The 13761-nt window shown below is 41.6% G+C and overlaps 1 protein-coding gene across 1 annotated transcript in view; it reads left to right on the top strand.

Moving 5' to 3' along the window:
• Positions 1-13761, top strand: part of LOC135514414 (glutamate receptor ionotropic, delta-2-like) — a 557726-nt gene that overhangs the window by 519943 nt on the left and 24022 nt on the right. The window contains exon 14 of the mRNA XM_064937891.1: positions 10043-10209. Within this exon, the coding sequence (XP_064793963.1) occupies positions 10043-10209 (167 nt within the window). The remainder of the gene's footprint in view (positions 1-10042; positions 10210-13761) is intronic.

The raw sequence follows: 13761 nt of genomic DNA, 5'->3' as shown, positions 1-13761 counted from the left end.
CATGTTGTCGGTGTCCTTGTCAGGAAGTGAAGTCACAGCTGTGTAGGGAGCAAACACTGTCACAACACCAGATAATACAGAGGGAGAGAGATAGAGAGATGGGGGGCGCTGATTCACTGTCAAAGGGCCACCGGTTGCTGCGTCCGAAGTACCTTCACCTATGGCTGTGCCCTAAATGACACCTATGGCTGTGCCCCCTATTCCCAATCGGCCCTGGTCAAAAGTAGTGCACAATATATGGAATAGGCTGCCATTTTGGATGAAACCCATGAGTCTCAAGTATCATTATTAAATCCTAGTGGCGCGGCGGTCTAAGGCACTGCATCTCAGTGCTCGAGGCATCACTACAGATGCTGGTTCAGTTCCAGGCTGTATCAGAACCGGCTGTGACTGGGAGTCCCATAGGGCGGCGCACAATTGGCACAGTGTCGTCTGGGTTAGGGTGTGGCTGGGTTAGGCGGTCATTGTAAATAATAACTTGTTCTAAACTGACTTGCCTAGTTAACTAAAAAAAAGTCACGCTGCATGTTTCCATTACCTGTGCTGGTAAATGATGAGAGCAGCTCAACAGTACCAAGTGTGTGGTGTGGTGCTGGATCCACTGGCCTATTTGAAAGGTCATGACTCATTTGTGGTGAGCTGTGTTGGTGAGAGCTGCAGGAGGGAGAGAGGATGAACATTTGAATCACTTCATACATGAGATAGGCCTGTTCATGTCGATGAATAGGCGGCCCCACTGAAGCCACAGTGTCTGGGCGAGGCACCTCACTCACTGCATGTCGACCGACTAAAGTTGCAATCTGTGTGCCAGGGTACCGTCATTCTTTTGGAGAGAGGAAGCCCTAAGAATAGTCTCAGACATTAAAGAGTGATACTGGGGAGAGAGGGAAAGAGGGAGAGAAGGAGAAGATGCTACGCCTCTGGCCCATTCAACTGGCTCGTGGCTTTAACAAGGGTAAGTCATACTACCAAAAGCTCCTAACAAAGGATAGGGGGCTCTGTATTTCTTTCCTCGTGTTGATTTGTTTTGTTCAGCATAAGTCAAATATTATGCAATTAACTCTGCAGCAGAGAGACGATGACAAATGGTGTTTGTGGCTAAGAAACCCCCTTTGAGGAACTAGCAGCAATGCAATTTCATGTGGCTTGTGCCAAATAGTGTGTGTTCAAAGTCGACAATGTTTTAATTATGTCACTTTTGCAACGTCTCGGTGGTTTAAGTAATAAAAAAAACATAACGGGTTTATGCAGCGGTTAAACCCTACTTCCTTTGTCAAATCAATAACCAAATCCTCTTAGGTAAAACTCATTGTTGCTCTGCTGTTCGGCTCAGATTATGTGCTCCTGTTCTTTGTTGGGTATTAGAGAGACGATTCAGATCCCTCCCCCACTGTTTATTGAGATTACTTTTACCTACGTGTTAGCTGTAAAGATCAAAGAAACAATGCTAAATACATGTCAATCGTGGTTTTGTGATTAGATGGTGGTGTTAACCTTTTATTCCGATATACATAGATTAAAATCGAGGGGAAGATCATTCCTCGATCAGGGGGTCCAGGGATTGGGACGAGGAATTTTGAGGTTAGATGATTGTGCAGTTGGATGTAGAGTAGCTACCGGACCCTATTTTGAAATTCAGCAGGCTTTGACACACCGGGCTATTGTCCCAATGTTGTCCCTGAAAATAACACATAGAGACTTTTCCCATCCATCTTCACAATCACAAATGTTCACATCCTCACAAACACACCTGTTTCTTAGAGGGAGCTTGATCAAAATAGTGCAGTCCAAATCATTGGATATAACGTTTTAGTAAAGTGTTTCTTTCAGTTAAGAAGTGTCCAACCTCGTTGAATAAAACATTCTGGTAAATTCAAATTAACCCAATATTTTCCCCTGACATGAGTGTTTCCTTCTGAAAGGCAGGAGGTGACTACCCTGCCAAAAGGAGGTGAGTGGCTTAGGCTGCCATGTTACATTAGCCTTGTGAGGTTCCTGCTCCAGGCCCCTTATGTTCCTCTGTCAAATTACTCTGTAAGCGAGAAGAGGCAGAAAGGCATGTTCACCAATCCAGTAATTATGTTTACTCCGCTCTCCCCAGCATGCACCATACTGTAGCTGGTGGTCCGATGGGTAGCCTATTTCATATTTACCCATCCATTGTAACATTATTTAATTTGTAACATGATTTAAGTTGTAACACGATTTAATTTGAAACAAGCACAATTACATATTTCAAAAGACAAAAGTACATGCTTTTGAAACAACTGAGCAGGAAAGAAGAAAATTTTAATATTTTTTTTCATGCCAGATCCTATTAGCAAAAGCATTTTAGTTCTAGCCCAGTGAGCTGTCCTGGACTGTTTCTCCAACATCTGTTTCTAATTATTCTGGGTTTTGTTATCAGATCCCAGTCTTTGGAAATTGCTTTGCAGATTTGCATATGGTTGGTGATAGACTATTAATTGCTTTTTATATTTTCCTAAGGAAACAAAGAGAATTAATGACAGCTCAAGGCCAATTAAGGCGAAAAACAAGTGCAGGAGGAGAAGTTGTCACACACAGCATCGGTCTGTCGCCGCTGTCACTGTCGAGCGCGTATGCGGTTGGCGGGAATGCCACCTGTGTGCCAACTGGTGCCCACCACTGCGAGAGAGATACTGCTGGGAAAGACTATCTCCACTGAGCCCAGAGACCAACCATAGTGGAGAATGATCAGAGTAAAAACTCAGTGGTTTTACCACACAATGCTTCCTGATTCCTTGAAAACAAACACATGCATAGATGGAGAGAGTGAGAGAGAGAAAGAGAGAGGGAGGGAGTATGAGGCATCTCAGCAGATGCAGAGAGAGCCTGGAGAGGGAGCTGGAAGGCAGTGAGGGACAGTTGTGAGCTGGCATGTTGAGAGAGGCTTTTAGAGATGAAGCTCCAGCACAAACAGGGGGTTGAGCCAGCTGGGAGGGAGGGAGGAGATGGGAGAGAGATTGTTGGCTCATAAAGGTCAGACTGTACCTGAAGAAACCTTGGTCTGTCTCAGGTAGCCAGACCTTTCTCTGAACTGAGACGGCGCTTGAAAACACAATTTGCCACAGTTTCATGAATCCTTGATTGCAATACCTAATTGTTAACCTCTGGAACCCTCAACTTTTTTTACATTTGAGACCAGACATAAAAAACAACAAAGCACAAGCTCCAACAACCATGTTAGAAATGTAACAACCAAGTGATAAAACCCTAAATATTAGCCCCTTCAAATGAACTTAAACTGATTGGTAGAAAATACCACTTTATATACAGTATGTGTGAGTTGCAGTCAGTTTTGGAATGGGTGGCTAGTCATGAACTAGTCCTGAACATGTCTATAACTAAAATCATTGTATTTGGTACAAATAATTTCCTAAATTATAGACCTCAGCTGAATCTGACAATGAATGATGTGGCTGTGGAGCAAGTTGAGGAAACTAAACTTCTCGGTGTCACCTTAAGACTGTAAATTGTCATGGTCAAGGCTTATTGATGTAATTGTTGTAACGATGGGGAGCATTTTGTCTGTGATAAAGAGATGCTCGGCATTTTTAACACCACAGTCAACCAAACAGTCTCTAGTTGTATCTAATTTTATCTAATCTTGACTATTTCCCAGTGATATGGTCAAGTGCTGCAAAGAAGGAGCTAGAGCAGCACGTCTTGCATTTCAATGTACACCGAGGGCAAATGTCAACAGTATGCATGTCAGTCTCTCTTGGCTCAAAGTAGAGGAGAGATTGACTGCATCAATTCTTGTTTTTGTGAGAAATGTGAATGTGTTGAAAATCCCAAATTGTCTGTGTAATGAACCTACATATAGCTCATACAAACATACTTACCCCACCAGACATACCACCAGGGGTCTCTTCACAGTCCCCAGGTCCAGAACAAATTCAAGGAAATGTACAGTATTATGTCGAGCCATGATTGCATTGAACTCCCATCTTATATAGCGTAAACCTGGTTTCAAAAAACAAATAAAGTAACTTCTCACAGTACCACGCCTTTCCCCATGCGACCTCCTTTTTGTGTGTATTTACTGACATTGATGTGTAACTGGTAGATGCGCAAACACACACACTCTAAAACACATTCTATGCACACCCACACATTATTATTCTTTAGTTGTATTGCTTCTTTTCTTTGTGTGTCATTTGTGTTTTTGGGGTTGTTGTTGTTTTTTAAATATACATGTAAATATATAGGTCTGTAATGTCTATGTTAATGTTTTTTTTTTAAATATATGTAAATTGTAACCTCTTTATGTCCATGATGTTTTTTGTTATGTATTGGACCCCACGAAGATGAGCTGTCACCATTGGCGTCGGCTAATGGGGATCCTGATCAAATAAAATACAAAATAAAAAAAGTGTAAGGAAGCAAGATTAAGTGCCCCTGTTTGTGTGTGGTTAGTCGTTGAATCTCCTCCCCTTCGTGAACATGTCGTTAAGCGTTTCAGTCTTTTGATGTCTGCTACAGAACATGAGCTGAACAAGCCACAGAGAAGTCTGTGTCAGAAATGGAACCCTGCTCCTTATATAATGAACTGCTTTTAACCGGAGCCCTTTGGGCCCTGGTTAAAAATAATGTGCCATATTGGGAATGGGGTTCCATTTGGGATGCATAGGCCTGCTATAGCTCCAGCCAGTTCTCCCAATGTCTCTGGTAGTTGGCAACATGGTAGTTCTTATAAATTAACAAATTGTTAAAAAAAGATTATTAACAGATCTCAAAATAATTTACTGTATGGTAAACACACAGTTAGCAATCTAAAGCAGTATAGTATGTTCCTGAAAGGGAGAGTTCGACCTTTAGAAAATTAGATTGCTTATGTTTTGAAGTTGATTGTGATTTACATTATTTAATAACTCCAAACTTGAATTTTATTTAGTTTATTGTGCTTTTAATGTTCTGTATTTGCTTTGTATCTATGTATCAGTGTTGGCTACAGTATCTTGTGTTTAAATGCTCACACCAGTAGAAATCCACTTTTTCAAGCTGAAAGATGATGGCCAAAGCTTACCCATAATGATGCACAACAGTCATCACTTTAGTCAAAGTATGATTATATATGGGCTTGAAGTGACAAATCCAAACTTCGTGCAAATCCGTGTGAATGCGGTGTCTTTTCCTATGGTATGACATACACATATTTTCAGCCTACGTTTCGTTTCAGTGCTAGGTTTTATTTGAATGTCACCACCCACCAGCATGGCATTGTTTATTCATCAGAAACAGCTGCAATGTTCTTCCTCTTTGTGACTGAGATGAGCCAAACAGCCTTGTGTCCACTTTTTACCTGAAAATTATCATAATTCATTGGATCATTTGTCAATTTTCACGTATTGATTGGGGTAACGTTAGCTGGCAACCACAAGTGTCTATCCAGATAATGAAAAGGCACCCGCAAAAGAAAATGTAAGGAACTTATAGTTAGTTACATGTCATTTGCGGCATGCATGATCACGAGAAAAGTCACTGTAGCCTATAATTTCACTTCTCCTGTGAGAACCATGAGCATGGGCTGGCTTGGAAGCCAGCAACCTACAAAGGTTGCACCATGTCCATTACAATGTAGAAAAACACATATCAGCTATCTTTCAATAGTTATCCATATTACCTTCTTATTCGTTCTAACTATTTATATGTCAGCGATAACAATAGATTGCCACATCAAAGATAGGCCAGTGGTTTCCATCTGTGGCGAAGTTTTCCCTAAATCAATGCTTATGACAAATCCAGCTGACTAATCGTTTGAATACGGTGTAAAAGAAAACCAGCAAAAACAGATATCTTTGGCTAGCTAGATACGGTTAGCAAGATAATTAGCTAGCTAGATAGCTAGCTACGGTTAACATGCCTGCTAGCTACACTGACAACTATCAGTGCCCTATTTGTTGATGTTAACTCCACGTGGAAAGTCCCATTCCCAATCCTTGAATATATATAAATAGCCTTTATCATTCCTTGGAGGTGGAACCGAACATGCATTTCATGTCTAGGACAGGAAATTGAAATAGTGGCGGCAACTTCCTCCTTGAAAGCCGCAAAACCAAGGGGATTCATAAAACGTTAGCATTAAACGTTCTGTACACTCATGTTGCAGTAGTTACAAAACAGTTGAGCGGCCATCACCTCCTTTTAAATGACGCAACAACAACAAAAAACGCTATACAACCAATAACAAAATAACAACAAGCATGTGTCACGTAAACAACATTAAGCTACACCAGTGTTTTTCTCTGAGCATAGAGGGAGGGAGGCGGAGAGGGGAACAGATGGACGGCTTTGATTTTGTGATTATGAATCTAGTGGGTTATTTAGTCATGTTTCCGGGAATAAACAATGCTGTGATTAGGATTCACCAGACGCCCTGTGTTTGACGAAAACGGCTTTTAATAATTATCTTGGCACAATTAGAGTCACTGGGCCCTTTTGATTGCCATGGCTCCTCCAGGCAGGCTGCACTCTTCATGTTCCCTCTCTTTTTTCAATGTCTCTACTAGTCTATTTATAGTATATATTTGTTTCTTGGAATCACAACAATAAGGTGAAGACTTTGTGGTACCTGCATGTAGAGTTGCAAAAAACCTGGGATTTTGCAACCCTACGTTTTTCCTCCCTTTTCCCTGTTCTCCTCTGAAATGGATTAGGAATCACAACACTTTCTTCCCTTCCTTTGTGCAATAGATTTTGGGCATTTTTAGAGATAAAAATGGCCATACACACATTTTCAAGTGCATTAATTTTTCATAAAAGGAATGAAATGCATAGAAATAAAATGAATTGAATGGGAGTTCCCATTCAAGTCAATGATCAGTCTGTTCTATTCATTCAATTTATATTGAATCATACCCAATAGTCAAAATCCAGTTCGATAACCTTTGAAAAACTGGGCCCTGATGTGATTCCAACTTCCAAGCCTGTAGAATTGATATAGCCAACAACATTTTTCTGGAAGCAAAACTGTAAGGCCCTGTGATATACAGTGCATTCGAAAAGTATTCAGACCCTTGACTTCTCCCACATTTTGCTACATTACAGCCTTACTCTAAAATTGTTTTTTTTTTTTAAATGATCATCAATCTACACACAATAACTCATAATGAAATAATGAAAAAAAAAAAAACAGAAATACCTTCTTTACATGAGTATTCAGACCCTTTGCTATGAGAATCAAAATTGAGCTCAGGTCCATTCTGTTTCCATTGATCCTCCTTGAGATGTTTATACAAATTGATTGGAGTCTACCTGTGGTAAATTCAATTGATTGGACATGATTTGGAAAGGCATATACCTGTCTATATGAGGTCCCACAGTTGACAGTGCATGTCAGAGCAAAAATCAAGCCATGAGGTCAAAGGAATTGTCCGTAGAGCTCCGAGACAAGATTGTGTCCATGCACAGATCTGGGGAAAGGTACCAAAACATTTCTGCAGCATTGAAAGTCCCCAGGAACACAGTGACCTCCATCATTCTTAAATTGAAGACATTTAGAACCACCAAGACTCTTCCTAGAGCTAGCTGCCCGGCCAAACTGAGCAATCGGGGAAGAAGGACCTTGGTCAGGGAGGTGACCAAGAACCCAATGGTCTCTTTGACAGTGCTCCAGAGTTCCTCTGTGGAGATGGGACAACCATCCAGAAGGACAACCATCTCTGCAGCACTCCACCAATCAGGCCTTTATGGTAGAGTGGCCAGACGGAAGCCACTCCTCTGTAAATGCACATGACAGCTTCTTGGAGTTTGCCTAAAGGCACCTAAAGGACTCAGACCATGAGAAACAAGATTCTCTGGTCTGATAAAACCAAGATTGAACTCTATGGCCTGAATGCCAAGCGTCACGTCTGGAGGAAACCTGGCACCATCTCTACGATGAAGCATGGTGGTGGCAGCATCATGCTGTGGAGATGTTTTTCAGCGGCAGGGACTGGGAGACTAGTCAGAATGAGAGGGAAAGATGAACGGAGGGAAGCACAGCGAGATCATTGAGGAAATTTGGAGAAACTCACCAAATACAGGTGTGTCAAGCATGTAGCTTCATACACAAGAAGACTTGAAGCTGTAATTGCTGCCAATGGTGCTTCAACAAAGCACGGAGGTTTGGCAAAGGAACCCAGATCCTCAAAAAGTTATACAGCCGCACCATCGAGAGCTTCCTGACTGGTTGCATCACCGCCTGGTATGGCAACTGCTCGGCATCCGACCGTAAGGCGCCACAGATGGTAGTGCGTACAGCCCAGTCACTGGGGCCAAGTTTCCTGCCATCCAGGACCTATATTATATTAGGCGGTGTCAGACGAAAGCCCAAAAAACACGCCAGTCATCCAAGTCATAGACTGTTCTCTCTGCTACCGAATGGCAAGCGGTACCGGAGTGCCAAGTCTAGATCCAAAAGGCTGCTTAACAGCTTCTACCCCCAAGCCATAACACTGCTGAACAATTAATCACCCAGACTATTTGCATTGACACTCCCCCCCCAGCTGTTTATTATTTATGCATAATTACTTTACCCCTACCTACATGTACAAATTACCTCGACTAACCTGTGCCCCCACACATTGACTCGGTACCCCCTGTATATATCATTATTGTTATTTTATTGTGTTACTTTTTCTTTTCTTCTTTTTTTTACCTTAGTTTGAAAATATTTTCTTAACTGCATTGTTGGTTAAGGGCTTCTAAATAAGCATTTCACGGTATTCGGCGCATGTGACAAATACAATTTGATTTGATTTGAGTAAAAAGGTCTGAATGCTTATGTAAATGTGATATTTCAATTTTTATTTTTAATACATTTGCAAAAATTTCTAAAAACCTGTTTTTGCTTTGGGGTATTATGGGGGTATTATATTTAATAATGGGTATTGTGTGTACATTGATGAGGGGGGAGGGGGGGGGTGATTCATCCCTTTCAGTATAAGGCTGTAACTTAACAAAATGTGGAAAAAGTCAAGGGGTCTAAATACTTTCCGAATGCACTACAAAAGCGATCCAGGAGAAGGAAGAGGATGCGTTACAAATGGGCCCCTATTCCCTATATATTTAAGGAATAGTTTGCCCTTCAGGACACCCATCCATAGTGCTGTTTGAACCAAATCACAAAATAAGAGGATTTCTTATTCAGACAAGAGTCATGCTGCAGAGGGCAATCATCCTGAACCCTGTCCAGACGCAGACTGGGGTGAGGTGACTGAAAATGTCATAAAGTACCATTACAGTTAATGAGACGTCAGAGTCCAAACGCATGTAGAGGGCCAGGCAGGCAGCCCTGGTGCGTCTCTTACAGGGCTAATAACAATGGATCCTCAAAAGATTCACAGAATCAAAAAGGAAGCGGCCATGTCTCAAAAGAGGGCCAAATGTGAATGTCCTCCCACCTTGGTATTTTTCTTTGAAAAGTGAGTTGCTGTGGATGGTAGGTGTCCCATTAATAGGAGCTGTAGAGCTGCTGTAAAATGGGTGATGATTTGGTTACCTCTGACCATATTAACCTTGACTTCCACTCTGCAAGCACACACTCCCATCTAAGCAAACTAAAGAAAAAGGGAATGACATAGTGGTGATGAATATAAAGCTAGAACGTGCACTCGCTACATATTCAAATGAAAATAACATATTATATTCCAATTGCAGGGTAGGCTAATCACGTATGTCTTTTTGTTTATCATTTATTCTGTTCAATTGTCAGGGACCATGTGCAATCATGACACTGACTATTACTTGGTAAAATACAAAACTGAGCAAAGATCAGTGTCGAGGTGCGACACTTTACCCTACTCCACAATGCAAGCAACAAAATTGTCATGGTTAGTGTTCATGTTCAATCATGTTACCATCTCTCGACTGGAGTGTCAAATAATATCTTGTATAGTGTTATGTGTTTCTATATCTGTTTCTACATCTAGAAATAGAATTACAGTAAAGGGCGTAGCCCATCAGACCACAACAATTTGACTGTACCCTCATGGATACACTGAGTAATTATATTGCTATGTTTCTACTTTTCTCTCAGGTGAAGTACGGCCATTTTGCCTTTGTGTGGGATGTGGCAGTGCTGGAGTATGTGGGCATCAACGATGAGGACTGCTCCTTTTACACTGTGGGGAACAAGGCACCAGACCGGGGATACGGCATCGCCCTGCAGCACGGCAGTCCATACAGGGACATCTTCTCCCAGAGGTACGTTGAACATTTAAGGCTTTGTAAGTGCTAATATATGCTTAGAACAAGTAATATAATACATGCTATTTATTCAACAGGTTTATCGAAAGCGACTTACAGTAAAGCATGCATATATTTTTTTGTATGGGTGGCCCCAGAGGGAATCGAAACAACAAACCATGCTGTAAACAGTGCCATGCTCTACCAACTGAGCCACACAGAGCTGCAAAAAGTGTTAATACAGTACACTATTCAGTGAACAAGCAGCAATGTGCAAACATACAGGCTACCCTAACTACACGATTGCCTCATCTACAGTGTGAGAAGGATTTAGTCGTTTCTGTTTTTGAAGTCAACCGCTGTAATGGCCTTTCAGTGAAATGTCACCTTTTGTTTAGTTGACTGGAGTTTGTTCAAGTCATTTTGTGAAAGGACATTTGTGAAAGGACATCAAATGTTGTGATGGAATTATAGGTGGTTGATAGTTTGACAAAGTACAGCAAGACAAAATGCTAAATCACTTGTCCGTTAGAAATGACCTTAAAGATGACTGACAAGGGCATGTAGTAAAGCTCAATCATTATGACATGCTCAAGTGCCCCGTGCACCTGTAATGATGTGCTACTGCACTTGTTTTGATTTCTATACACACTAAGAGAGGATCCTTCATGCCATCAAGAGGCAGATGCAAGCTGAATTTGTATTTAGAATGAACAAGTGTTTTTTTGTGTGTGTGTGTGCTTGCGTGCGTCTGGTGCTCCTGTTTGTGCGTGTGTGTGTGTGTGTGTGTGTGTGTGTGTGTGTGTGTGTGTGTGTGTGTGTGTGTGTGTGTGTGTGTGTGTGTGTGTGCGTGCGTGCGTGCGTGCGTGCGTGCGTCTGGTGCTCCTGTTTGTGCGTGTGTGCGTGTGTGTGTGTGTGTGTGTGTGTGTGTGCGTGCGTGCGTGCGTGCGTGCGTGCGTGTGTGCGTCTGGTGCTCCTGTTTGTGTGTGTGTGTGAATGAGCCCCAGCGTGTGATTCAGTATTTCTTTTTATTCTATTTATTATTTTAATTCTATTTGCACCTCTTTGTCTACTGATGCACTCAAATGCAGAATATTGCCACTAATGGTGGTTGTGAAAGTAAACAAGTTATTAATTGACAGTCCTATTTAATTCCGTGTCATTATTTCCAGGACTTTGTCAGGCTCTTGGGGAGCGCTTTCCAAGCTCATTTAAAAAAAATCAGTTTGCTAAAAGTGTTCCCTATGGTTCCCAAACAATGCAAGGGAAATTACTGAGACAAAATTGTTTTGGAAACATGACTTCTTCTGACTTTTTGGATTACACAAGTCAATGAAGCACAACAATGAAATGATGGAGAAATTGTATTTGTCTCCCAGCAGTGGGAATGAGGTGTGCCCCCAAATGAGGTGAGATAAGGGAGGTAAAGGCAAAAAGGCCATGGTGGCAAAGTAAATACAATATAGCAAGTTAAAAGTAAAAAAATGTTGTTTTTTTAAATACATTTAAAAAAAATAAACACTGGAATGGTAGATTTGCAGTGGAAGAATGTGCAAAGTAAAGATAATAATGGGGGTGCAAAGGAGCTAAATAAATAAATAAATACAGTAGGGGGAGAGGTAGTTGTTTCGGCTAAATTATAGATGGGCTATGTACAGGTGCAGTAATCTGTGAGCTGCTCTGATGACGCACCAAATGTGTTTGATGGATCCGTTATGTCTTCTAATGCCTCTTAAGTGGAAAGTCATTCAAAAGTAAGTCATACAAAATTTGGGTAATCCTAAAATTACGTTACTGATTAAGGATATACTGATCCTCAGTATTTATTATCAAACTGTGCCAACATTCCCTCAACTATTGCTATTTGAAGACATGGAATAGCTTGGGGTTGATATTGCGTTTGAATAAAAAACACGGATATCTCCAAGGGTTTTGATGGCCTTGTCAATCGGAATTTCATGTCCTGAAAGACAATGGAGACAAAACATTGCCAAGCTATCAATAGTCAGTCAAATAGCCAGTGATGTTGTGTGTAATTTGAGTGGGAGCCTGTGCAAGTGCACAGGGTATTGTTTTGGTCTCCAGTCTACTCACAAAATATTTCACAGTTTACAGGTCCCAGTGTATTAAGATTAAAAAGAATTGATCTGCTTTAACATTGTGGAAAGAGAGAGGGTGTATGTGTGTGTGTGTGTGTAGGTGTGGGGCACTACTCTGACAGTGGGTTCTATCCACTTCCCCTAATAGCACCTTGCTCTCCGCTGTCCTTTTTGAGAAGGGGGGGGGGTCGTTGATAGAGTACTGCCATTACATTACTCATAACAAATACAACTTGTTGTTCACCTTGATAGAATCAAACAACCCAGAAGAAACAGTTCCCAGAGAGAAGTCATGTTTGCCACTTACCGGAGAGAGTGTGAGTCACTGTGCCACCATACATTGATGTGTATATATAGTGTGCTGGTAATGATGTGTGGTACCCAGACTGAGTTGATCATCCAGATATAGTGTAGACAGAGTCAGAATGCTGCAGTTTTCAGGAATTTGATGAAAACTACTGATTTCAGGTGAGAACCCTATGAGCCTTGCACTTAAATAGCAGCAGCATGCACACACAGCCACACAATCATACATACAGTGCATTCGGAAAGTATTCAGACCCCTTGACTTTTTCCACTTTTTGTTACATTATAGCCTTGTTCTAAAATTGATAAATTCATTTTTTCCCTCATCATTCTACACACAATACCCCATAATGATAAAACAAAACAGGTTTTTAGAAATTTTTGCTAATTTATAAACATTTTAAAACTGAAATATGACATTTACATAAGTATTCACACCCTTTACTCAGTACTTTGTTGAAGCACCTTTGGCAATGATTACAGCATCAAGTCTTCTTAGGTATTACACTACAAGCTTGGCACACCTGTATTTTTGGAGTTTCTCCCATTCTTCTCTGCACATCCTCTCAAGCTCTGTCAGGTTGGATGGAGAGCCTCACTGTACAGCTATTTTCAGGTCTCTCCCGAGATGTTTGATCGGTTTCAAGTCTGGGCTCTGGCTGGGCCACTCAAGGACATTCAGAGACTTGTCCCGAAGCCACTCCTGCGTTGTCGTGGATGTGTGCTTAGGGTCGTTGTCCTGTTGCAAGGTGAATCTTTGCCCCAGTCTGAGGTCCTAAACACTCTGGAGCAGGTTTTCATCGAGGATCTCTGTTCATCTTTGTCTCGATCCTGACTAGTCTCCCAGTCCCTGCCGCTGAAAAACATCCCCACAGCATGATGCTACCACCACCATACTTCACTGTAGGGATGGTGCCAGGATTCGTCCAGACATGACGCTTGGCATTCAGGCTAAAGAGTTAAATCTTGGTTTCATCAGACCAGAGAATCTTGCTTCTCATGGTCTGACAGTCCTTTAGGTGCCTTTTGGCAAACTCCAAGCAGGCTGTCATGTGCCTTTTACAGAGGAGTGGCTTCCGTCTGGCCGCTCTACCATAAAGGCCTGATTTGTGGAGTGCAGCAGAGATGGTTGTCCTTCTGGAAGGTTCTCCCATCTCCACAGAGG

Source organism: Oncorhynchus masou, chromosome 25 (assembly GCF_036934945.1).
Source record: "Oncorhynchus masou masou isolate Uvic2021 chromosome 25, UVic_Omas_1.1, whole genome shotgun sequence".
In the NCBI taxonomy this organism is placed as follows: Eukaryota; Metazoa; Chordata; class Actinopteri; order Salmoniformes; family Salmonidae; genus Oncorhynchus; species Oncorhynchus masou.
Note: the sequence above shows the minus strand (reverse complement) of the source record. Positions and strands in the feature narration are given on the sequence as shown.